This window comes from Schistocerca piceifrons, chromosome 1 (assembly GCF_021461385.2).
Source record: "Schistocerca piceifrons isolate TAMUIC-IGC-003096 chromosome 1, iqSchPice1.1, whole genome shotgun sequence".
NCBI classification, from domain to species: Eukaryota; Metazoa; Arthropoda; class Insecta; order Orthoptera; family Acrididae; genus Schistocerca; species Schistocerca piceifrons.
The window spans coordinates 246,325,617-246,346,807 of NC_060138.1; the positions used below are offsets into that span (position 1 = coordinate 246,325,617).

Below are 21,191 nucleotides of genomic sequence, written 5' to 3' on the forward strand. Positions count from 1 at the left end.
ACCTTACATCTGCAGATAGAACCACAATACCATCCTAAAAACTGATCCCAATGTTATGATCAGTCCTTCCTGCTGAAAAAAGTTCCAGCACTATTGTTTTGAACTGTAAGGATTATCTGGCAGAAAGACTCCACCAGCTGCCAGACTCATTCACCTACAAAACCTTGCCACAGTGACCTCATTCAAGAAATCCAGCAGAATCTACAGTCCTTCCTTAAATCCTTTGGCTCATCCCATAACCTCTCCCAAGAGTCCATCTCCGTTCTCACCCTTGCCACTCCCCACACTCCTACCTTCAACATGGTACCTAAACTCCATGAATCCAACCACCCAGGATGCCGCATTGTGGCTAGTTATTGTGCCTCATAGACCAACACCTTCAGCCTATTACCCGCAACCTACCCCCTTTTACAAAAGATACCAGCCATTTCCACCAGTGACTCTCCAGAGTTCCTGTTCCTTTAGCACATAGTGTAATGCTCATCACTACTGATGTCACCTCCCTTTACACTAACATCCCTAATGCCCAATGGCATTGCTGCTATTGAACACTACCTTTCCCAACACCTTATGGCTTCCAAATGTACAACTTCCTTCCTAGTCATCATGGCCAACCATATCCTAACTTACAATTACTTCTTTGAAGGCATCACCCACAAACAAATCCGGGGTAAGGCAGTGGGCACAATCCTATGCCAACCTATTCATGGGCTGTCTAGAGGAATTCTTTCTAATCACCCAGAATCCCAAACCACTCACCTGGTCTAAATTCATTGATGACATCTTCGTGGTCTGGATCAAGAGTGAGGACATCCTATCCACAATCCTCCAGAACCTCAACACATTCTCCCCCATTCACTTCCCTGGTCCCCTTCAACTCAACAAGCCACCTTCCTCAATGTTGACTTCCATATCAAAGGTGGCTACCTCATTACCTCTACCCATATCAAACCTACCAACCACCAGCAATATCCCCCTTCAACACCTGCTACACATTCCATACCAAGAAGTGCCTTCCATACAGCCTGGCCACCAATGGTCGTCACATCCAAAGTGACAAGCAGTCCCTTTCGAAATACAGCAAGGGTCTCACTGGGCCTTCACAGATTGTAATTACACTTCCAACCTTTACAGATACAGATGTTCCATACCTTATCTCTCCAGTTAACCCCCCCCCCCCCCCCCACCTTCCAAAGTCCCACCGTTTGACTGCAGAGGAGCATTTCCCTCTTGACTCAGTACTACCCAGGACTGGAGCAACTGAATCACATTCTCCACCAGGGTTTAAAGTACCTCTCATTGTGCCCTGAAATGAGGAATGTCCTACCCATTATTCCTCCCAACCCTCCCACATTGGTATTCCACCGCCCACCAAACCCATGCAATAGCCTCATTCATCCCTACATGACCCTTGCTCCTAACCCCTTGTCCCTTGGCTCATAATCATGAAATAGACCATAATGCAAGACCTGTTCCATACATCCTCCTCCCACCACCACCACATGCTCCAGTCTGGTCACAAGCATCCCTATAAGCTAAGTTGCAACCACTGTGCTGCACTCTGTGCGGGCATGACAACCAACAAGCTGTCTGTCTGGACGAATCACCACCTACAGTCTGTTGGCTGTGGCTCAGAAACAGCTGCAGCTCCCAGTTGCTGAGCATGCTGCCCAACACAATGTTCTCCATTTTAATGACTGCTTCACAGCCTGTACTATCTGGATCATTACTACCCACACCAGCTTTTCTGAATTGCACAGCTGAGAACTCTCCCTGCAGTATATTATGTTTCCCATAACCCTTCTAGCCTTAACTTTCGTTAGTCATTGTCCTACACCCACCTATCCCCTTCCATGTTCCCACTCCAGCACAACACAGCTCTCTATTCCACCAATGCACCCACATTCTTTATACTTCTATCCGTTACCGCTGCCCCCCTCCCCATCACCCGACCTCGTCTAACCTCCTGACTGCACCTAGCTGTGCTACCATCTCTCCATGTTGCCCCTGTAAGCTCCCACAATCAGCACTTTCTACTCCCCACCCTTACCCTGTTATCTCTCCCCCCTGCCCCAGTCTCCTCCTTACCCCCACCACCAAAACTGCTTCTTCCATCATGTGCTGCTGCTTGCGGTCTGGCCTCAGCAGCAGGGGACTGTGGTTTTGTGTGTGTGTGTGTGTGTGTGTGTGTGTGTGTGTGTGTGTGTGTGTGTGTGTGTGTACTATCTAATTCCCGTAAAAGACTTTTTGGCCAAAGGCTTCCTTGTTTGACAGTCTTTCTGTTGTGCATTGCCAAAGGATTTGGAAGAAGAGCAGTTGAATGGAATGGACAGTGTCTTAAAAGGAGGATATAAGATGTACATTAACAAAAACAAAACAAGAGTAATGGAACATTGTTAAATTAAATAAGGCAATGCTGAGGGAATTATATTAAGAAATGAGACGCTAATGGTAGCGGAAAAGTTTTGCTATTTGGGCAGTAAAATAACTGATGATGGTCAAAGCAGAGAAGCTATAAAATGTAAACTGGTAATGGCAAGCAAAACTTTTCTGATTAAGAGAAATTTGTTAAGATCAAATACGCACTGATCAGCCAAAAGATTATGACCACCTACGTAATATCCCAAAAGTACCCTTTTGGCACAGATAACAGTGGCGATGCAGCATGGCATGGAAGCCATGAGGCCTCGGTAGGTTGCTGGAGGGAGTTGGCACCACACCTGCACACACAAGTGAACTAATGCCCTTAAATTCTGGGGAGGCGGCAATGAGCTATGACGCCACTTTCAATTGCATCCCAGATGTGTTCAATCAGGTCCAGATCTTGCGAATTGGGGTTCCATTATATCAATTGGAATTCATCACAGTGTTCAAGCCACTCCATCACACTCCTGGCCTCGTGACAGGCCCTTTATCTTGTTGAAAAGTGCCACTGCCATCAGGAACATAATCATCATGAAAGGTGTACATGGTCTACAACCAGTTTACAACACTTTTCGGTCCTCATGGTGTCTCGCACAAGCTTCACTGGACCCATGGATGTTCACATAAATACTCCCCAGAGCATAATGGAGCTGCTGCTGGCTTGTATCCGTCCTGCAGTACAGGTGTCAAGGAGCTATTCCCCTGGGAGATGAATTGATTCCCATCAGCCTGATGATGAAAGTATCAGGATTCATAGACCATGCAACACTCTGCCACTGTGCCAGCAGCTAGTGCTGATTGTCATGTGCCCATTCCAGTCACAGTTGCCAATATCGGGATGTTAATATTGGCATATGCAAGGGGCATCAGCTGCGGAGGTCCATCATTAGGAGAGTTCGGTGCACCCTGTGTTCAGACACAGGTGTACTCTGCTGAGCATTCAAGTCTGATGTCAGTTCTGTCACAGTTAGCTGCCTGTCCTGCTTTCAACTCCCCCAATCCTAGAGGTACTCGGCTATCCAGGCAGGTTTATTAAAGTTAATAATTCCCATATAGTATTATGAGCAGGAAGTTGGTTGAAACTGAATTGAACAGCAACAAAATCCGCAAATACAAATTGAAATATATCTCACAGGTAGAGATTAGATGGCAATCATGGTGGCATATTTGTTGCAGTATAGAATTCGATAATATCTAGTGAGGTTATTACAAATCTTTAATGTGAATTAATTTGGATGAAGTTAAGCATCATAGGTGGGTCAAACATGGTAACTGGAAGCTTTTATAAACTGACTGCATCAGAAGCTGTAATGGCAGGGCACCTCACAGAGACATTACTGAATATCGTGACTGTTTGCTGATCATGCTATCGTAATAGAGAGAGACTTCAATTTGCCATCTAAACAATGGGATAATCATCCAGTCAAAACTAGTGCCAGAAACAGGGATTTGTGTGATATTATTCCAAATGTCCTGTCCAAAAACTACTTTGAGCAGATGGAGAACTACTTCATGATGGTGATGTCTTAAACCTCCTACAAAGAACAGACCTGAATTAATTGATTCAGTTAATGTACAGGAGGCTGAGGTAACACCAGTGACTATAAGTATTGTAAGAAATGTTGCAACGGAAGTAAAATATTTTTGTTTGGAAAGAGAGACATCATACAAGTTCAAGGGTATCTGAGTAGTCGACATCAAGTGTTCAGTTCTGAAAATAAAGATGTGGAGCACAAATGCATGAAATTCAAAAGCATCGTCCAACATGCTTCATACAAGTATGTTCTGAGTACGATTTTAAGAGATGGAAAAGACCCGTCATGGTTTTAATAGCCATGCTGGAAAGTTGCTATGGAAGCACAGAGAGTTTCATCCACCGATTTAAGTTAAATCAAAACCTAGCTGACAGACAAATGCTGAACAAAGCTTAAATAAACATAAGGAGGGCAATGACAGGCATGTTCAATGAATTAAAAAGTAAAATTTTGCCCCTTGATCTGACTAAAGACCTAAGAAGTTTTGGTTTTATTTAGAAACAACAAATAGATTGAAATCATCTACTCAGTTGCTCAATGAGCGAACTTGCACCAAAATGAAAGATGACAGCAAGAAGGTCAAAATACTGAAGTTGGTCTTCCGAAATTGTTTCACTGTGGAAGACTGTAATATGGTCCCTCCTCTCAATCATCACATGAATGTTGAAATGTCAGATATTTAGATAAGTGATCATGCAACTACAATGGCTTAGTAAAGGAAAGGCATCTGGACCAGATGAGGCATGTGCAGAATTCTAAAAAGATTTTGTGAAAGAACTTGCTCTCCATCTAGTAGAAGTTTATTGCAGGTAACTGGATCAATGGAGGGTACCTAGCGACAAGAAAAGAGTGCATGTCATTCCCGTTCTCAGTAAGGTTCATAGGACAGATGCACATAATTATACAACTAAAGCAAATGATGCCTATCTCTTGAATTATGGAACATGTTTTATGCTCACATATTATGGCATTAACGATAAAGACAATTTCCAGTATAATAAACAGAGATCTTATAAAACTAAGCTCACTCTGTTCCTCCATGAGATCCAGAATGCTGTAATATCCATGACTATATTTCATTGGGAACAATATTCCCGACAGCATTGTGTGTGGAATTTGAGCAAACATTCTCGTCATATTAATAACAAAGGAATTCATCGATACTAAAATAATAATAAATAATTATTGTCAGTGACATAATTTAAATTTTTGTGAAAATCATATCTCAGACAACACTCATGGAAAACGATAATGGAAGTCTTAATCTTTTGTTATCTGTGATTCTTCTAGAATAATTCTTCTTCTTGTTTGAACTGTTTTAACGATCGGACATGATTGATGTCTCGTAATACAGAGGTCTATAAGAAACTTTATTATATTGTTAATTAATATTTGATAAATAGAGTTTCTGTGTGATTGAAATGAATCTTCTTTATTTAAACTTTTATTTAATTGTAATTCTCGTTCTATATAAATTTTAAGTTTTCTGCTCAGCTACAAAGGAGCACAGCCATTAGAGCTGTTGATCTACAGCACAGTTTATTGGTAAATGCTGAATAATAAATGATTACCATTGAGAAATATTTTCAAATGTTAATGTATATAATGAAAGTACAAAAAGATTTAATGTATGTTATTTGTTAGTAGTAAAACAGGGCCTGAAGCAGAATCGATAATTGATTGTCTTATGTTAGCGCCATCTTAGTGAAATATTGCAGCAGCAGTTTTAAATTGATTTTCTATAAGGAAATAAATGTTGTTAGTCAAAATTGAGATAATAATTGTGTATTGGTGGCCCAGAACCCACTCTGAGGAAGTAAGTTCGATGTAGATTGTGAATAATCTTTAAGTATAGTGCAAACAGAATCTTACGTGATATAAATTCTTATATGATGATGTATGAAGCCTGGTTATTTCGTAAAAACTTTTATGACATATTTTGACAGGAAAAATAAATTAGTGTTGTGCGAGTGTAGTATTGTGTGACAAAACTGTTCATTTTCGTCAAAGAAAAGTGCTGCCACCTCAAATAATAGTAGCGTTAAATTCGTTAAACAATCTGTACCTTAGTGCAATTTACGCTGCTTGACAGTCAACATTGCTACACATTCCCAGGTGGAGGTTTCTTTAACAAAATAATGATCATTAGCCAGGAAAAACAGTGTTTAAATAAAACCTCATGTTACATTGATAATAAGTAGCCAGTTTTATGTAATCTTGCTGAAATTGTACAACACGCAATCAAACCACAATACTCACACGCCAAAATGCCATAGACATGCAGTGCTCAAGTTGATGCTATGTTTCTTGACTTCAGGAAGGGATTTGATACAGTTTTTTACAGTTGTCAAATGAACAACAACAACAAAAAAAGACTTCTTGCACACAGAACTCAACACATTGCTCTTAACAGAACACAATCAACAGATATAAAGGTTATTTCAGGGGTAACTCAAGAAGTGTTGTTGAATAGTTAATACTTACAATAGATACCAATCATCTAGTAGAAAATGTCAGAAGCTCCATAAGGTCATTTGTAGATAATGTAATTATCTGTAGGAAGATAGGATTGTCAGAAGACTGTAGCAAATGACAAGAAGACCTGCAGAGGATTGATGAAAGTTGCAGGAACTGACAGTTGACCTTGAATGTAAATAAATGTAACAGATCGTCCATATGTAGAAGAAAATAATCCACTGCAGTACAGTTACACAATGGGTGAAAACAGTAACAATCCCGAGTGATTTAAACACATAAAACAATTAGGAGAAAAAGCAGATATCAGGCTTTGATTCACAGGAAGGTAATGTAATTTATCCACAAACAAAGTGGCTTACAAAACATTGGTTTGAACTATTCTTGAATATTTCTCAGCACTCAGGGACTCTTACCATGTTCTATTAATTGAAGAAATTGACAAGATCCAATGAAAAGCTAAGTGTTTTGTCACAGAAATGCTTAACTGCTACAAGTTCTATATGGAGACTCTTTAACAAACTCCAGTGGCATCTAGAATAACAGTTATAGATAGTTACTGGCAGAATCGTAACTGTGAGGACTGGTCACAAGTCATACCCAGCTAACTCAACTGATAAGAGCGCTGTCTGTGAAAGGCAAGTTTCCAGATTCAAGCCCAAGCTTGGCACACAGTTTAATTTTCTGGTTTATAGTAAAGTTAACAATTAGACAGCCCTTGTCCTACCTTATATAATAAAACACACAACTTCATTGTAATTCCATATGGCCTTCATTTCTTCCCCGTACTTCTGTACACTACTTGACATTATTTGACACCTCTTCCAAGACCACAACATAACTTCAAATAATATGGGTTTGGAATTTATTGTCCCTAAATAAAATATGATCGATGTGGCATTGCACAGCTGTAACTTCATAAATTTAAAGTGAATTTATATCATTTTTCCACTTTAGACTGAGTTTAACTGATCTGCACATACAATGGTCACTTTTTAATACACACATCAAAAAAGTTTTGCATCACCTCAGTTCGGAGAGTTCCGGAACCTATTCAGAAAATTGGAAGAGAGATCAACATAAACATCACTTCCATCCTTTTTATTGCTCATGAAAACCACACATCGCATGTTGTACCACCATACAGTGAGAACTTCAGAGGGGGTGGTCCAGATTGTTGTACACACCGGTACCTCTAATACCCAGTAGCACGTCCTCTTGCATCGATGTGTGCTTGTATTCATCGTGGCATACTACCGACAAGTTCATAAAGGCACTGTTGGTTCAGATTGTCTCATTCCTCAATGGAGATTCGGCGTAGATCCCTCAGAGTGAATGGTGGGTCACATCGTCCATAAACAGCCCTTTTCAATCTATCCCAGGCACGTACGATAGGGTTCATGTCTGGAGAACATGCTGGCCACTCTAGTCAAGCGATGTTGTTGTCCTGAAGGAAGTCATTCACAAGATGTGCATGATGGGGGTGCGAATTGTCGTCCATGAAGATCAACGCCTCGCCAATATGGTTGCAGTATCGGTCAGATGATGGCATTCACGTATCATATAGCCGTTACACCGCCTCCCATGAGCGCCAGCGGCATACGTCAGCCTCACATAATGCCACCCCAAAACAGCAGGGAACCTCCACCTTGCTGCACTCACTGGACAGTGTGTCTAAACATGTTCAGCCTGACCGGGTTGCTCCCAAACATGTTTCCTACAATTGTCTGGTTGAAGGCATATGCGGCACTCATCGGTGAAGAGAAAGTAATGCCAATCCTGAGTGGTCCATTCGGTATGTTGTTGGGCCCATCTGTACTGCGCTGAATGGTGTCGTGCTTGCAAAGATGGACCTTGCCATTGATGTCAGGAGTGAAGTTGTGCACAATGCAGCCTATTGCGCACAGTTTGAGTCGTAACATGACGTCCTGTGGCTGCACAAAAAGCATTATTCAACATCGTGGCGTTGCCGCCAGGGTTCCTCCGAGCCATAATCCATAGGTAACAGTCATCCACTGCAGTAGTAGCCCCAGGGCAGCCTGAGCGAGGAATGTTATCGACAGTTCCTGTCTCTCTGTATCTCCTTTGTGTCCGAACAACATTGCTTTGTTTCACTCCGAGATGCCTGGATACTTCCCTTGTTGAGAGCCCTTTCTGGCACAAAGTAACAATGCGGATGTGATCGAACCTTGGTATTGACTGTCTAGGCATGGTTGAACTACAGACGACACAAGCAGTGTACCTCATTCCTGGTGGAATGACTGGAACTGATCGGCTATCAGACCCCCTGCATTTAATAGGTGATGCTCATGCATGGTTGTTTACATCTTTACGTGGTTTTAGTGACATCTCTGAACAGTCAAAGAGGCTGTGTCTGTGATACAATATCCACAGTCAACGTCTATCTTCAGTTGTTCTGGGAACTGGGGTAATGCAAAACTTTTTTTGATGTGTGTATTATCTGTTTATCACAGTCAGACATAAATGATTGCCCAGCATAAATAGACGATATGAGAAAACTGTTTGACTGACTTATTACCAATAATTACGATGTGTCTATGACAGTGTTCTCCTGCGAATACCATTACTTGTTTATTTATTTATTTTTTAATCAGTAGATTGTAGCCAGAGCACATCTGCTTCAGTTTATGAATCTATGGCAGTACAGTGTCAGCTTTTACCCACAGTTTCTGTTTGGTTTCATTTATGATAAGCATACCATGTCTGATATTCCACTTGCCCTTTAATATTCCTGTATTGATATTACATTACTAGCACTAACATTAAACATTTGAAAATTAATGTTTTGGTGGAGAATACAAAATGAGGGTTCTAGGTGATTCAAAATGTAATGTACCAGCTACAGTGTTTTGCTTTGACAACACTTCCAATTGTAATCATATTTATTTATGTATCTATTTTATCTGGCAGTGATAAGGTCTTGAGTGCTCCCTTAACCAGGAACATTCTCACATAGTGTGTTTACAGATATGATTACATATCACATATAGAAAGTGTTACATATAATAAAAAATACGCTATGAGATACTACAATTACAATAACATGCTGTTGACATGTTTCTCCTAATATAGTGTTTCATCAAAAGGGAATAATGATATACGAAGAGGAAGACGCTGATTGCGGCAGTATGACAAGAATCAAACTTGCAACAGAAGTTAGTTGATATGAAGAAGAATGAGAAACAACAGGGATAGAAAATGAAAGAAAAAGCAACAGAGGCAAAAGGAAGGGAGAGGGGTTGGTTTATTGATAGGAAGCAGACAAATGGTGTATTCCCAAACATAAGTGGCAAACATTTAATCTCCTCTCGAGTGCAGTATGATTTTGGATTTCATATAGATTATTGATAGTTTGTTCTCTGACATTTGCCTGTAATGGAGCAGGAGACAGATATTAGAGTTACACATAGGTATGTCAAATAATGTAGATCTATTACATCTTGAATTAGAATTGTGGGTTGATGATAAAATACTACATATGTGAGGAGAGTTATAAGTGTGTCCAGTGATCAAATGAAGAACAACACAGTTTCTAAAAAGGATTCCAATTAACTGGCTGAATGCACCCTGACTGGGAATAAGGGGACTCATAGGAACAAACAACCAAATGTTGTCCTATTTTGTACAAGAATTTGTGGTTGTCTCAAGTTATCGTAATTTTCATTTTTTGGGACATGTTGAAATATATTAGATTCGTAAATACTTGGCAGGACTAATAACTGTAGCAGTTTGTTTTAGTTTAGTTAGAAGCAGACATGGCTTGTAACTAAAGGATAAGAGGCAGAGCTGCTTTGAAATAAGTATTAAAATACGTTTCTCAAAAATGTATTACAGAGTTCAAGTTATCAGCAGACATTTCAAATGAATTTACATACAGACAGTCTTTGTTTTTTGAACTTTTGATATTTACTGTTTTTCTTACAGATAGTAATTAAGTCTCATCTTGAATTGTCGGTCGAGCTCTTATGTAGCCAAGGTTTGGTGGTTTGCCTTCAACAGAGTGCAGCTCTTATGAGTCTTTCTAAGGCTCAGTCATTTTGGGTTAGCCGTCATACATCACTTGTACGTCATGTGCATCACAAGCAGAACTAAGATAACACCAACAACTTACATCCTATAAATAGATGTAGTTTCAAAGCACTAGCACATCAAGCATCTCTTGAAAACACACCACTATTAGTAAAATTTGTTGTAAGAAAGTGACAGGAAAGCTCCTGTCAATGGTTATAGAATTTTTGTTGTTTTGATATTTTAACTTGCCTTTATTGCAGCATCATGTTTCAAGGCAATGCTGCATTTATGACATATCACAAAGATGTTGTTACTGGTATGATTTGTTATAATTAAAATTCAGTTAATGACTTATTAGTGATTTGGGCATCATACAATATAAGACACCTAAGCTTGCTGGATCATGCTAGTGTAGTGGATATAGCTGTGGACCACAGAGTTTAAGTTCATGGGTCACCTCCTGCCCTCTACAGTTTTTTTTATTCACTTTCACATTTTTTTGATAAGATCCTGAGACTTTCTTATTGATTTAATAGAGGCATGTTCTGTAATATTAGAGGTTATGTACATGTACTTGCATAATCAGCTCAATTTCCTCTGACATGTAGACATGAAGTTCACAATAGCTCCATTTCAGGATCACTTTCAAACATCCTTAATTCAGAGGGATACAATACAAAGGAAATTCAAATATTAAACTCAAGCAGGTATAAAACACAAATTTAAATATATTAAAACAATACAAATAATGATCACAATTTCACTTTAAACAATACTTTTTAGTTACTGTTCAAGTGTAAGCTGCATTATTACAAAAATAGTCTACATTTAGTTACTGACAGTTGTCTATAAAACGTAGCAATACAGTAAAATTGTGCACTTAAATACACTCTTGCATGCACAGTAAATAAATTATAAAAATGCAAATCACATACATGAAGAGGTAGTTGATAATGACTTTTCAGATCACCGGTTATAATTATTTATGTACATTTTCGTTGGGCTTAAAAATTAACACACTTCATAAATTTTTGTTTCCTGTTTCAAAAAGTAGACATTGACATGAAATGTATAATTTTATGAAAGATAAATTATTTCTCGTTGTATATTAAGTCACTGCTCAAAAGAGAACATGCTTGCAAAGCCACCAAATTTGTATTTGGTTGTATCATTTTCTCATATATGAGAAAGAATCAGTTAGTTCCAAAACTGACACTACTTCCAATCATGTTCAGCAAATTCTACATATAGCTCACACATCTTGTCAATGCCATTTATAAATTATGTGCATAAACAAATCTTATGTATGACAATTTCATTATAAATTCAATAAATACTATCAAATGATGTATGGTTAAACATTTTTTATTTCTTACCTTCCATACCTGGAAAGATGCTTTTGTCTTTTATGACAAATAACATACAGTTGCATGCAATACAGTAAGAATACACTTAAATATATTTTCTTCAATGAGGTTTAATTTTTGGTTAATTGTCAAAAATACGGCATTAAATTCCTCCCTTCCTTAGCAGAAAGAAATCTACTAAAATCATGGAATTCTACGCAAAATACACAGCCTTACTCAGGCACATAGTAGCAACAGATCACAGCCTGTGGAATGCACAATGTAACTTCAGATACAAAACTTTCAATTTTTGCTTCTGAATTAACAGGAAAAGATAGTATTTATATTTTTTATAACACAACATTTTCATAACAAGCCTAATCAGTGTTACAACACTCATCAGTAACACAACAAATTACAAAACATTTTCATTATCATTCTTTGAAGCCATGAGAGATACCAAAATTCATGAACAAACTTCCATAACTATAAGCTCAATCACAGAAAACACTGTTGCATATGACAAAAAGCTGCACTAAACTCACTCTTTGGGGAAAAATTGCAGAAATTTCCTCTAACAAATAAATATATTTTTAGCTGAGTAATAGTAAATTCTTAATAAGCTTTGTTGTATTCTTTTCACAACAGACATCCAGATATTCAGCACTCAAACATTAATGTTTCCAAGAAACATAGCATGGTTTTGTCATAGAACCAGCCCCAAATATGTCCACGATGGCACTGTATGTGGCAGCAGCTCCACCTAGCACTCCTATGAGAATTAGCTCCCACATATAAATACGATGATGTATCGGGATATACCTGTAAAAAGACATTACAGTAAGCAATAGAAGAAGCAGCAACAGCACAACAAACAACAGAAACTGCATGATCTATAGTCTCAAGGAAAATTCAGTTCACATTTTAAAGGAAGTAATCTGGAGCCCATTCTTTGAACTATATTTTCCTAAATTGGTCTCATACCTAAGATGACAATATAGCCAGGGCTGATTTGAGAACATTCTTCCACACAAGTGACTGATCATTTGGTGCCCCCTTTTCCCCTCATACAATTTCATACGTGCCAGTTTCTGCTACTAATTGTGATAGGCACTGTATACAAATCTTGCAGTAGTGCACCTACCTCAGTTTGTCACACCTAAGACAGGTACTAATAACTGTGGAACATCGTGTATAGAAATCTTATTGTTGTGGCACCACTGGTGCCCCTCTCAGCTGGTTGCCCCAAGATACGGCTTGTCACTTTTGCCTTAAAGCAGCCCTCATTCTAGCAATAATAGTAAACTGAAATACTCAAATTTCATGTTTTCTTCCTGTGCGATACTCAATAGTACTTTGCGTCCTTACAAATATTTCTCCATTTCATGTCTAGAAATACTTTTCAACAGTTTACCCTGTAATTGTAGGCCTTTATCATGAGTACAATTGTTTCCTGGGACATACTACTATAATAAGGTGAAGTTGGTTTTATCACCAAGAGAGCTGTAACTCCAGTGCTTGATTTGTGACCGTATGCACTGGTATGCTGTACTGGTACCTCAGACAAACAGGAAGTTATGAAACAATGAAACTCCAGGTAGCAATATCAACAATGTAGGGAACTGTAAACACAACATGTTAAGTTGCAGACACTTACACATAAACTTTTGGCCACAGCCTTGGTCAGAAAAAGGGAAATACAACCATTCATTCACACAAGCAAGCACACCTCACACACACATCACCACCAACTCTGGCAGCTCGGGCCTGGATGCATAACATTAGTCCAACATACAATGCAGTTTACACTGGCATTGTTGTTGTCTTTGCTGTAATTTCTGTTTCATTTAGTGTGAAGGCATCTTAAATTCAATGTTATCTGGGAACAACGTCAGAGTGGCAATGAGGGTCAGCTGTCAGTGCCAACGGAGGATCTTTACTTTGTATTGATTCATTTTTACTATTCACATTCTCCTTGAAGACACATTAGGGGTGGGGGTGGGGTGGGGGGAGATCAGTCAGTGCACCAACTGTCTTCAAGGTGTGAATGAATAGTAACAATGGATAAAAAACAACAGGCAAAGAGTGCAGTGTATTTACACTCGTGAAGAGCCATGGCAGAAGATTAGCACATATTCGCAAGACACAAAGGAACGCATGCAAGTGAGCAGTATGATAAAGCCTGGTGTCATAACTATTAGTATATTAGACGAGATTGGGCTAAAACACAAAATTTAGGATGGACATAACAACACTGCTTGTATTACTAGTAAAAATGATATTGCACGGAATGAAGCAGAAGCTGGCGTAAAAGTAAGTCAGTCAATTATGTGCTCCAGAGATCTTATTTTTGACAAACATTATGATGTAGAATGAGTCAAATTAATGAACAAATTACCAAACTTACATACAGTTAAGGACAGGAAAATTTTTTGTAATGATAATGTGAAACTCTTTTATAAAATGTCACAAAATTCTTGGTCCCTTTCCCCAAATCAACAAACCAACCAACAAAATTCGTCATTTTCCCTATTCCTGTATAAAACTGTAAAAAATCTGAACTATTTACAAATATTGGTAACAGATAGTTACTGAATGTCGAAATTGTATTTTGACAGGTTTTCCAAGGCAGGGGTTTGCATATAATCTCAAAATGACAGTTCATTTACCTTGTGAAGTGCTATAGGTCTGGTTGCCACTGCAAATAAAAATGCTCTATCTCCAACGAACCTTGCACTAGTAAAATTTTAACTGTCGCTGTCACATTTCCCAACACTTCTGCACCACAAATTGTATCAAAAGATCTTGGATGCAGCACATAAAGTAAACTACATATTTTCATAGTATGTAAGCATAAATCTGAAAACCACCATGTACAACATTTTGGAACTGCAAATATGTAAATCAATATGGTGTCTGTCTGGTTATCTACTTATAAGTCAATTACAGCTCAGGATACGTGACATCATGCAAACACCACAGTCATCCATATTGTAGAAATACAAAGGGTGTTCCATATTGATTTCCACTTTATTTTTTCCATCGTTCATGGTGTGTCATTTGACTCATCGTTACAGTTGCAAGTATGTAATACTTTTGTCTGACCATAGCCCATTTTCCCCAACTGCTGTCATTATTTGAGGGCAACATGGAGTGTGAACATCAAGGAGAGCACTGGATGATGCGGTTTCTGTGGAAAGAATGTGCAAACACTGTGGATATTCACAGGCGATTGTGGACCATCATGAAAAGTGCTCTTGCAACATGACAATGCAACCCCCACACATGTCAGAAAATCACAGCTGCCATTGCTGAAATGGGATTACAGGTACTGCTATACCCACTGTATTCACCTGACTTGTTCCTTTTAACTTTTGTAGGCCCTCCTCATAAAACTTTTCTGGAATCTTTCACACCCACCACAGAACAGCTGCTCACAGTTCCTAGAGTCTGCAAAATGATATCAGTGCAGAGGTTTCTTCATAGCCACAAAGAGGCCAAGTCAGGAGAAACCGGTTGTTGTGACAGCACCAGGAACCCCATTACAGCATGGCAGCCATAGTTTTCCGACTCATATTGGGATGAGTGTTGTCATGTTGCAAAGGCACTTTTTGCAATGGTTCACATTCTTCACACACTGCCACCGACTGTCTGTGAATATCCACAGACACCACACCATCCAGCACCGTCCTTGATGATCACACTCAGCGTTGTTCTTCCAAGCTATGACTGTAGTTGGCAAAATGGGCTGTTCTGTGCAGGGATTACAATTCTAGTGATTTTCCTACTTTCTACCATTAGACCAAAGTACTACACACATACAACTGTAATGATGAGTCAAATGGTATCCCTTATATGTTAACTTACTGACTTCTGTATCCCCAAAGTTAGTAATTATTCTAATGGTATAAGTAGCTGAAAATAAACATTTTTGCACACCTACTATATGGTTTAAATTTTCATCAATAACCATACCTAATAATACCCTTCTACTGGTATACTAGATCAAGAGGACCCTGCGAAATGATCTTCGTAATTTTCTCACTGTGTACATTATGTGGTGTCCCTCTTTGTGCTATTCAAACAGCGTAGGGCAACTTCCTGCATTTTTTTCTTCTTCTTCTTCTTCTTCTTAACCAGGCTGGCAACAACAGAAACAGTTTTGCACAACCCATTTCAGGACTGAAAGAGAATTTGTCTGTAGGGGTGTAATGAGGTCAGGATGATCTCTCATTAAAGTATAGGTATTTGACAAGTTCATGGAACCTGTTCATTGTCATTCGGTCCCTAATATAATCAGGGATCCATGAACATGGCCAAAGGTCTTTCAAGAAAACACCTTTTTCACAAAAATCACCTCTGGCATACATGATACCAATTATTGTCTCCAATTCCTCTAACAATATGGTCCAAGTGGTATTTTGTATGTATTCCATACACCTGAGTCTCTGTGGTATTTTTATGATACCCAGCATTGTTTCATCAAAACACTTCATCAAAACTATGGCAGATGGCACTTATGTGAGAGATGTTCTCTGTGTGGCAGGCATATGCAATGTGACCTACTCTTTCCTTCAGGATGTTCGAAACAGCCCTTCTTCCAGACAACTGCATATTAGCGAGTATTTCCAGTCAACTGCACATTAGCGACTTTCCATTTTTAGCTTCCATTTTTACTATTGTGGCAGCCAACTCCACAGGCTGTTGTGGAAAGAATTGAGATGGGGAGACCGTCTGACAGTAATTCCTCCTCAGTCTTGTTTTCATCATTGTCAATTGTCTCTGGCAGAAAGACACCAACTGAATCTGATTACTCACTTTCCGATTCACCATCTAATTACCCTAGATTATGTAAAATATCTTCATTAGCATGACCATTCTGACTTGAAATAATTGGAAATGCCTGTTTCACCCAAAAGATTATTGTTTAACTGATAAAGCAAGTAACAACAGCAATACACACAATGCGAAAGAAAATTTACATAAGAATGTACAGCATGGAAACCTTTTCAATAACGTGTATATCAGACTTCTAGGCAGTGATTGTTGATCAACACAAAATTTAATGCAATTACCATTGTCATTATGAGAACAGCGATATGCTAAAAAGATTTACGCCAAGAGACAGTTGACCCTTTCTGCTATATACTTCATAAAATTTTCACAAATTGTGCAAATTCAGTGAATTGCAGTAATTTGGCTTTATCTCATTGATTAATGAAAACTGTGAAACACTGTGTGTGCATTTTACAGTGGCAGAAACTATCACCACCACTGCGACCACCACCGCCACAACTGAATAGACAGGACATTTTTCTCCAAGTTTATATTATGAAGAATTCCAAAATGTGCATAAATTACTTTCTTCACAAGAAATGTTTGACACTTGGTCATTTACTAACATGTTATATTGGCACAGAAAGACTGTGTAGGGCAAAGAGTTTTTGAACTTTCGAGTCCTTGTAAACTAGGGAAAAAAAAATTGCCATGCTCTACCCTGCTTTGAGAATCATAAGTGACAGTGGATTAATGAGAATTTATGACTGTTATTCAGGTAAGCACTACCTATCTACATTGCTCAAACATGAAGTGCACATATTTCTGCTCTCTCTGAAAGCCTGACAATTTCATGCAAGAGCTTTTGTGTCTCCGATTTATTGATGTTTCTATAGCAGATGGTCTCAGTGCTCTACTGAAAGCATGTCTGCAATACTCACCAGAGATAAGGCTGCAGAAAGTGTATGATAATAAGTGCACTAAGGATTAGTCTTAACATTATCCATCAAACGGCAAATACAAATCTTAAAAATTCGAAATCCGAATCTGCATTACAGTCTCTTCAATAATTAGTGGTAACATCATGTGGAAACTGAAGTAACTGGAGAGCATGCAAAGTTTATGTTATACACAGACAAAACAGAGCTCAACCCTCCTGTATCCGAGTTTGGTACTTTAGGGTGAGCACAAAAAGATAGAGGGTTACTTGCATAGCAGGGACCAACATAAGGTGGCTTGAACAAGTGTGAAAAATATTTCCTTGTTATATAATGAGACAGCACACAATAGCTGCAGGTTGGTGGCGTCAACTGATGCAGACCCACACCCAATGGCGAGCCACAATTTGCAAGACATTCTTTGCCTGTTTTTGGCGTGACAAATAGCTGTGTGCTGCACTGACAGAACTGAGGTGCACATCCTGCTGTTTTTCTCAAACAACTGTACAGAAATTCTTTGGTAAAAAAGATCAGTTTTTACATTTCTTGTAGCTTTATATGTCAGTTTCATGGTGAAGTGCCCATCATTTTGTTAATAGTCATAATTATTGTGATATTTGAAGTGTCAATACCACACAACATGAAATTTAATAATGATGTAATGAAAAATTGGGGTTGCTATGAAAATGTATTTGGTGCATATTAGACCATATAATGCTGCATATAAAACATAACTAACATTTTGAATTCTTTTTTAAACTTGGGAGGGGATCAATATCTTCCTCCAATCTGGAGAAGACAGATTTTATGCAGTCGTTCACTTTTGATCACATATAAAAGAGAGTGAAATATTCACAGCCTTCAAATCTCCTAGGCCTTTATAGATACTAAAACAAGATTTTGGCAAATGACAGTACACAATGAGAAGAATATTTTACCATATGGTTAACATACAGAACTTTCTTATCTATGATGATACAGCAGAAGCTATAGTTTTTTTTTTCCAATCCATACTATAATTTCAGCTAGTAAAAAGAGAACATGATAATAAACATGAAATTTCTTTTGCAGATCTTCAGGCTTTTCCGACAAAGGTTGTCATCTTGGAAAATTGTGTTTTCTGCTGGTAATACTTGCACGATATTTCGACAGTGTGACTTGCAGTCTTCATCAGGTGCTCCTTAAGGCCCAAATCAGTGTGGGAAGGGTCCATTATTTATGCTTGTGTGGGGCTAGTCACTCAGTCACTGGACCACACCAGACAATAGCAGCACAATCCTTATATTTTCTAACTGTAGCTGTTCCAACTGCTGCGCAGATATTTCTTGGCTGTTGTCAGTTAATAATTCTGTCATCTGTCATTCTGTTCCACTTCCTAGTTGTACTGGGCATAATGTATTCTGACTGCTGTCATTTAAATTTTCCTGGGGACTCGGCTTTTCTGCTACTGTAGCCAGACACATCAGGCGCTCCTACCCGAGGTACGTACCGGCTATGGCAGCCATCTGATTATTTTCTGGCCACTGGAGTTCAAATTTCTTTTTGCTCTCAAAATGATCATCCTCAGGTACTGTGCACCATGTACTGGTTGTGCTGGGTTATCTGTTCTATCATCATTTCCAAATCTATTTTCGCCAGAGTTTGGATGGTGCTGCCGTTGCGTCTTTAGGAGATCTAGTGCTGGATTTCTGGCAGAACGAAGCTTTCTGTTGAGCGGTCGCCATCTTAGCATCAACTGACGCTGACGCCTAGTCAACAGCGCCTCAAGCGAACAATGTTTAAAAATGTGTATTTAATGAAAGAAACATAATATAACCTTCTGTTATACATCATTATCAAGAGTATTTAAAAAGGTTTTTTTTCACTCAAAGACAAGTTCAGAGATGTTCAATATGGCCCCCTCCAGACACACGAGTAATATCAACCCGATACTCCAACTCGTTCCACACTCTGTGTAGCATATCAGGCGTAACAGTTTGGATAGCTGCTGTTATTTCTCGTTTCAAATCATCAATGGTGGCTGGGAGAGGTGGCCGAAACACCATATCCTTAACATACCCCCATAAGAAAAAATCGCAGGGGGTAAGATCAGGGCTTCTTGGAGGCCAGTGATGAAGTGCTCTGTCACGGGCTGCCTGGCGGCCGATCCATCGCCTCGGGTAGTTGACGTTCAGGTAGTTACGGACAGATAAGTGCCACCTATCAGGAGGTTTAACACCATACTTCGTTCGAAATGCACGCTGAACAACTGTCATCGATTCACTTCTGCCGTACTCAATAACACAAAAAGCTTTCTGTTGAGCGGTCGCCATCTTAGCATCAACTGACGCTGACACTGACGCCTAGTCAACAGCGCCTCAAGCGAACAAATGTACAACTAAATGAAACTTTATAGCTCCCTTAATTCGCCGACACATAGTGCTTAGCTCTGCCTTTTGTCATTGCAGAGTTTTAAATTCCTAAAGTTGTGGTATTCTTTTTGAATCACCCTGTATATATACGTATAAAAAAAGAGGGAAACATTCCACGCGGGAAAAATATATCTAAAAACAAAGATGATGTGACTTACCATGCGAAAGTGCTGGCAGGTCAATAGATACACAAACAAACACATACATCCACACAAAATTCAAGCTTTCGCAACCAATGGTTGCTTCGTCAGGAAAGAGGGAAAGATGAAAGGATGTGGGTTTTAAGGGAGAGGGTAAGGAGTCATTCCAATCCTGGGAACAGAAAGACTTACCTTAGGGGGGAAAAAAGGACGGGTATACACTCTCATACACACACATATCCATCCACACATATACGGACACAAGCAGACATATTCAAAGGCAAAGAGTTTGGGCAGAGATGTCAGTCGAGGCGGAAGTGCAGAGGCAAAGATGATGTTGAATGACAGGCGAGGTATGAGTGGCGGCAACTTGAAATTGCAGAGATTGAGGCCTGGTGGATAACGGGAAGAGAGGATATATTGAAGAGCTAGTTCCCACCTCCGGAGTTCGGATAGGTTGGTGTTAGTGGGAAGTATCCAGATAACCCGGACGGTTTAACACTGTGCCAAGATGTGCTGGCCGTGCACCAAGGCATGTTTAGCCACAGGGTGATCCTCATTACCAACAAACACTGTCTGCCTGTGTCCATTCATGCGAATGGACAGTTTGTTGCTGGTCATTCCCACATAGAAAGCTTCACAGTGTAGGCAGGTCAGTTGGTAAATCACGTGGGTGCTTTCACATGTGGCTCTGCCTTTGATCTTGTACACCTTCCGGGTTACAGGACTGGAGTAGGTGGTGGTGGGAGGGTGCATGGGACAGGTTTTACCCCGGGGGCGGTTACAAGGGTAGGAGCCAGAGGGTAGGGAAGGTGGTTTGGAGATTTCATAGGGATGAACTAACAGGTTACGAAGGTTAGGTGGATGGCGGAAAGACACTCTTGGTGGAGTGGGGAGGATTTCATGAAGGATGGATCTCAATTCAGGGCAGGATTTGAGGAAGTCGTATCCCCGCTGGAGAGCCACATTCAGAGTCTGATCCAGTCCCGGAAAGTATCCTGTCACAAGTGGGGCACTTTTGTGGTTCATCTGTGGGAGGTTCTGGGTTTGAGGGGATGAGGAAGTGGCTCTGGTTATTTGCTTCTGTACCAGGTCGGGATGGTAGCTGCGGGAT

General features: G+C 39.5%; 1 protein-coding gene across 3 annotated transcripts in view; it reads right to left on the reverse strand.

Annotated features, from left to right (window-relative positions):
- Positions 1-10,356: 10,356 nt before the first annotated feature.
- Positions 10,357-21,191, reverse strand: part of LOC124787985 (amino acid transporter AVT1H-like) — a 69,602-nt gene continuing 58,767 nt past the window's right edge. For 2 of the 3 annotated variants that reach the window (XM_047255027.1, XM_047255036.1), the window contains exon 8: positions 10,357-12,634. In XM_047255027.1, the coding sequence (XP_047110983.1) occupies positions 12,487-12,634 (148 nt within the window). In that variant the 3' untranslated portion in view covers positions 10,357-12,486. The remainder of the gene's footprint in view (positions 12,635-21,191) is intronic. The other variant, XM_047255019.1, reaches the window with a different exon arrangement.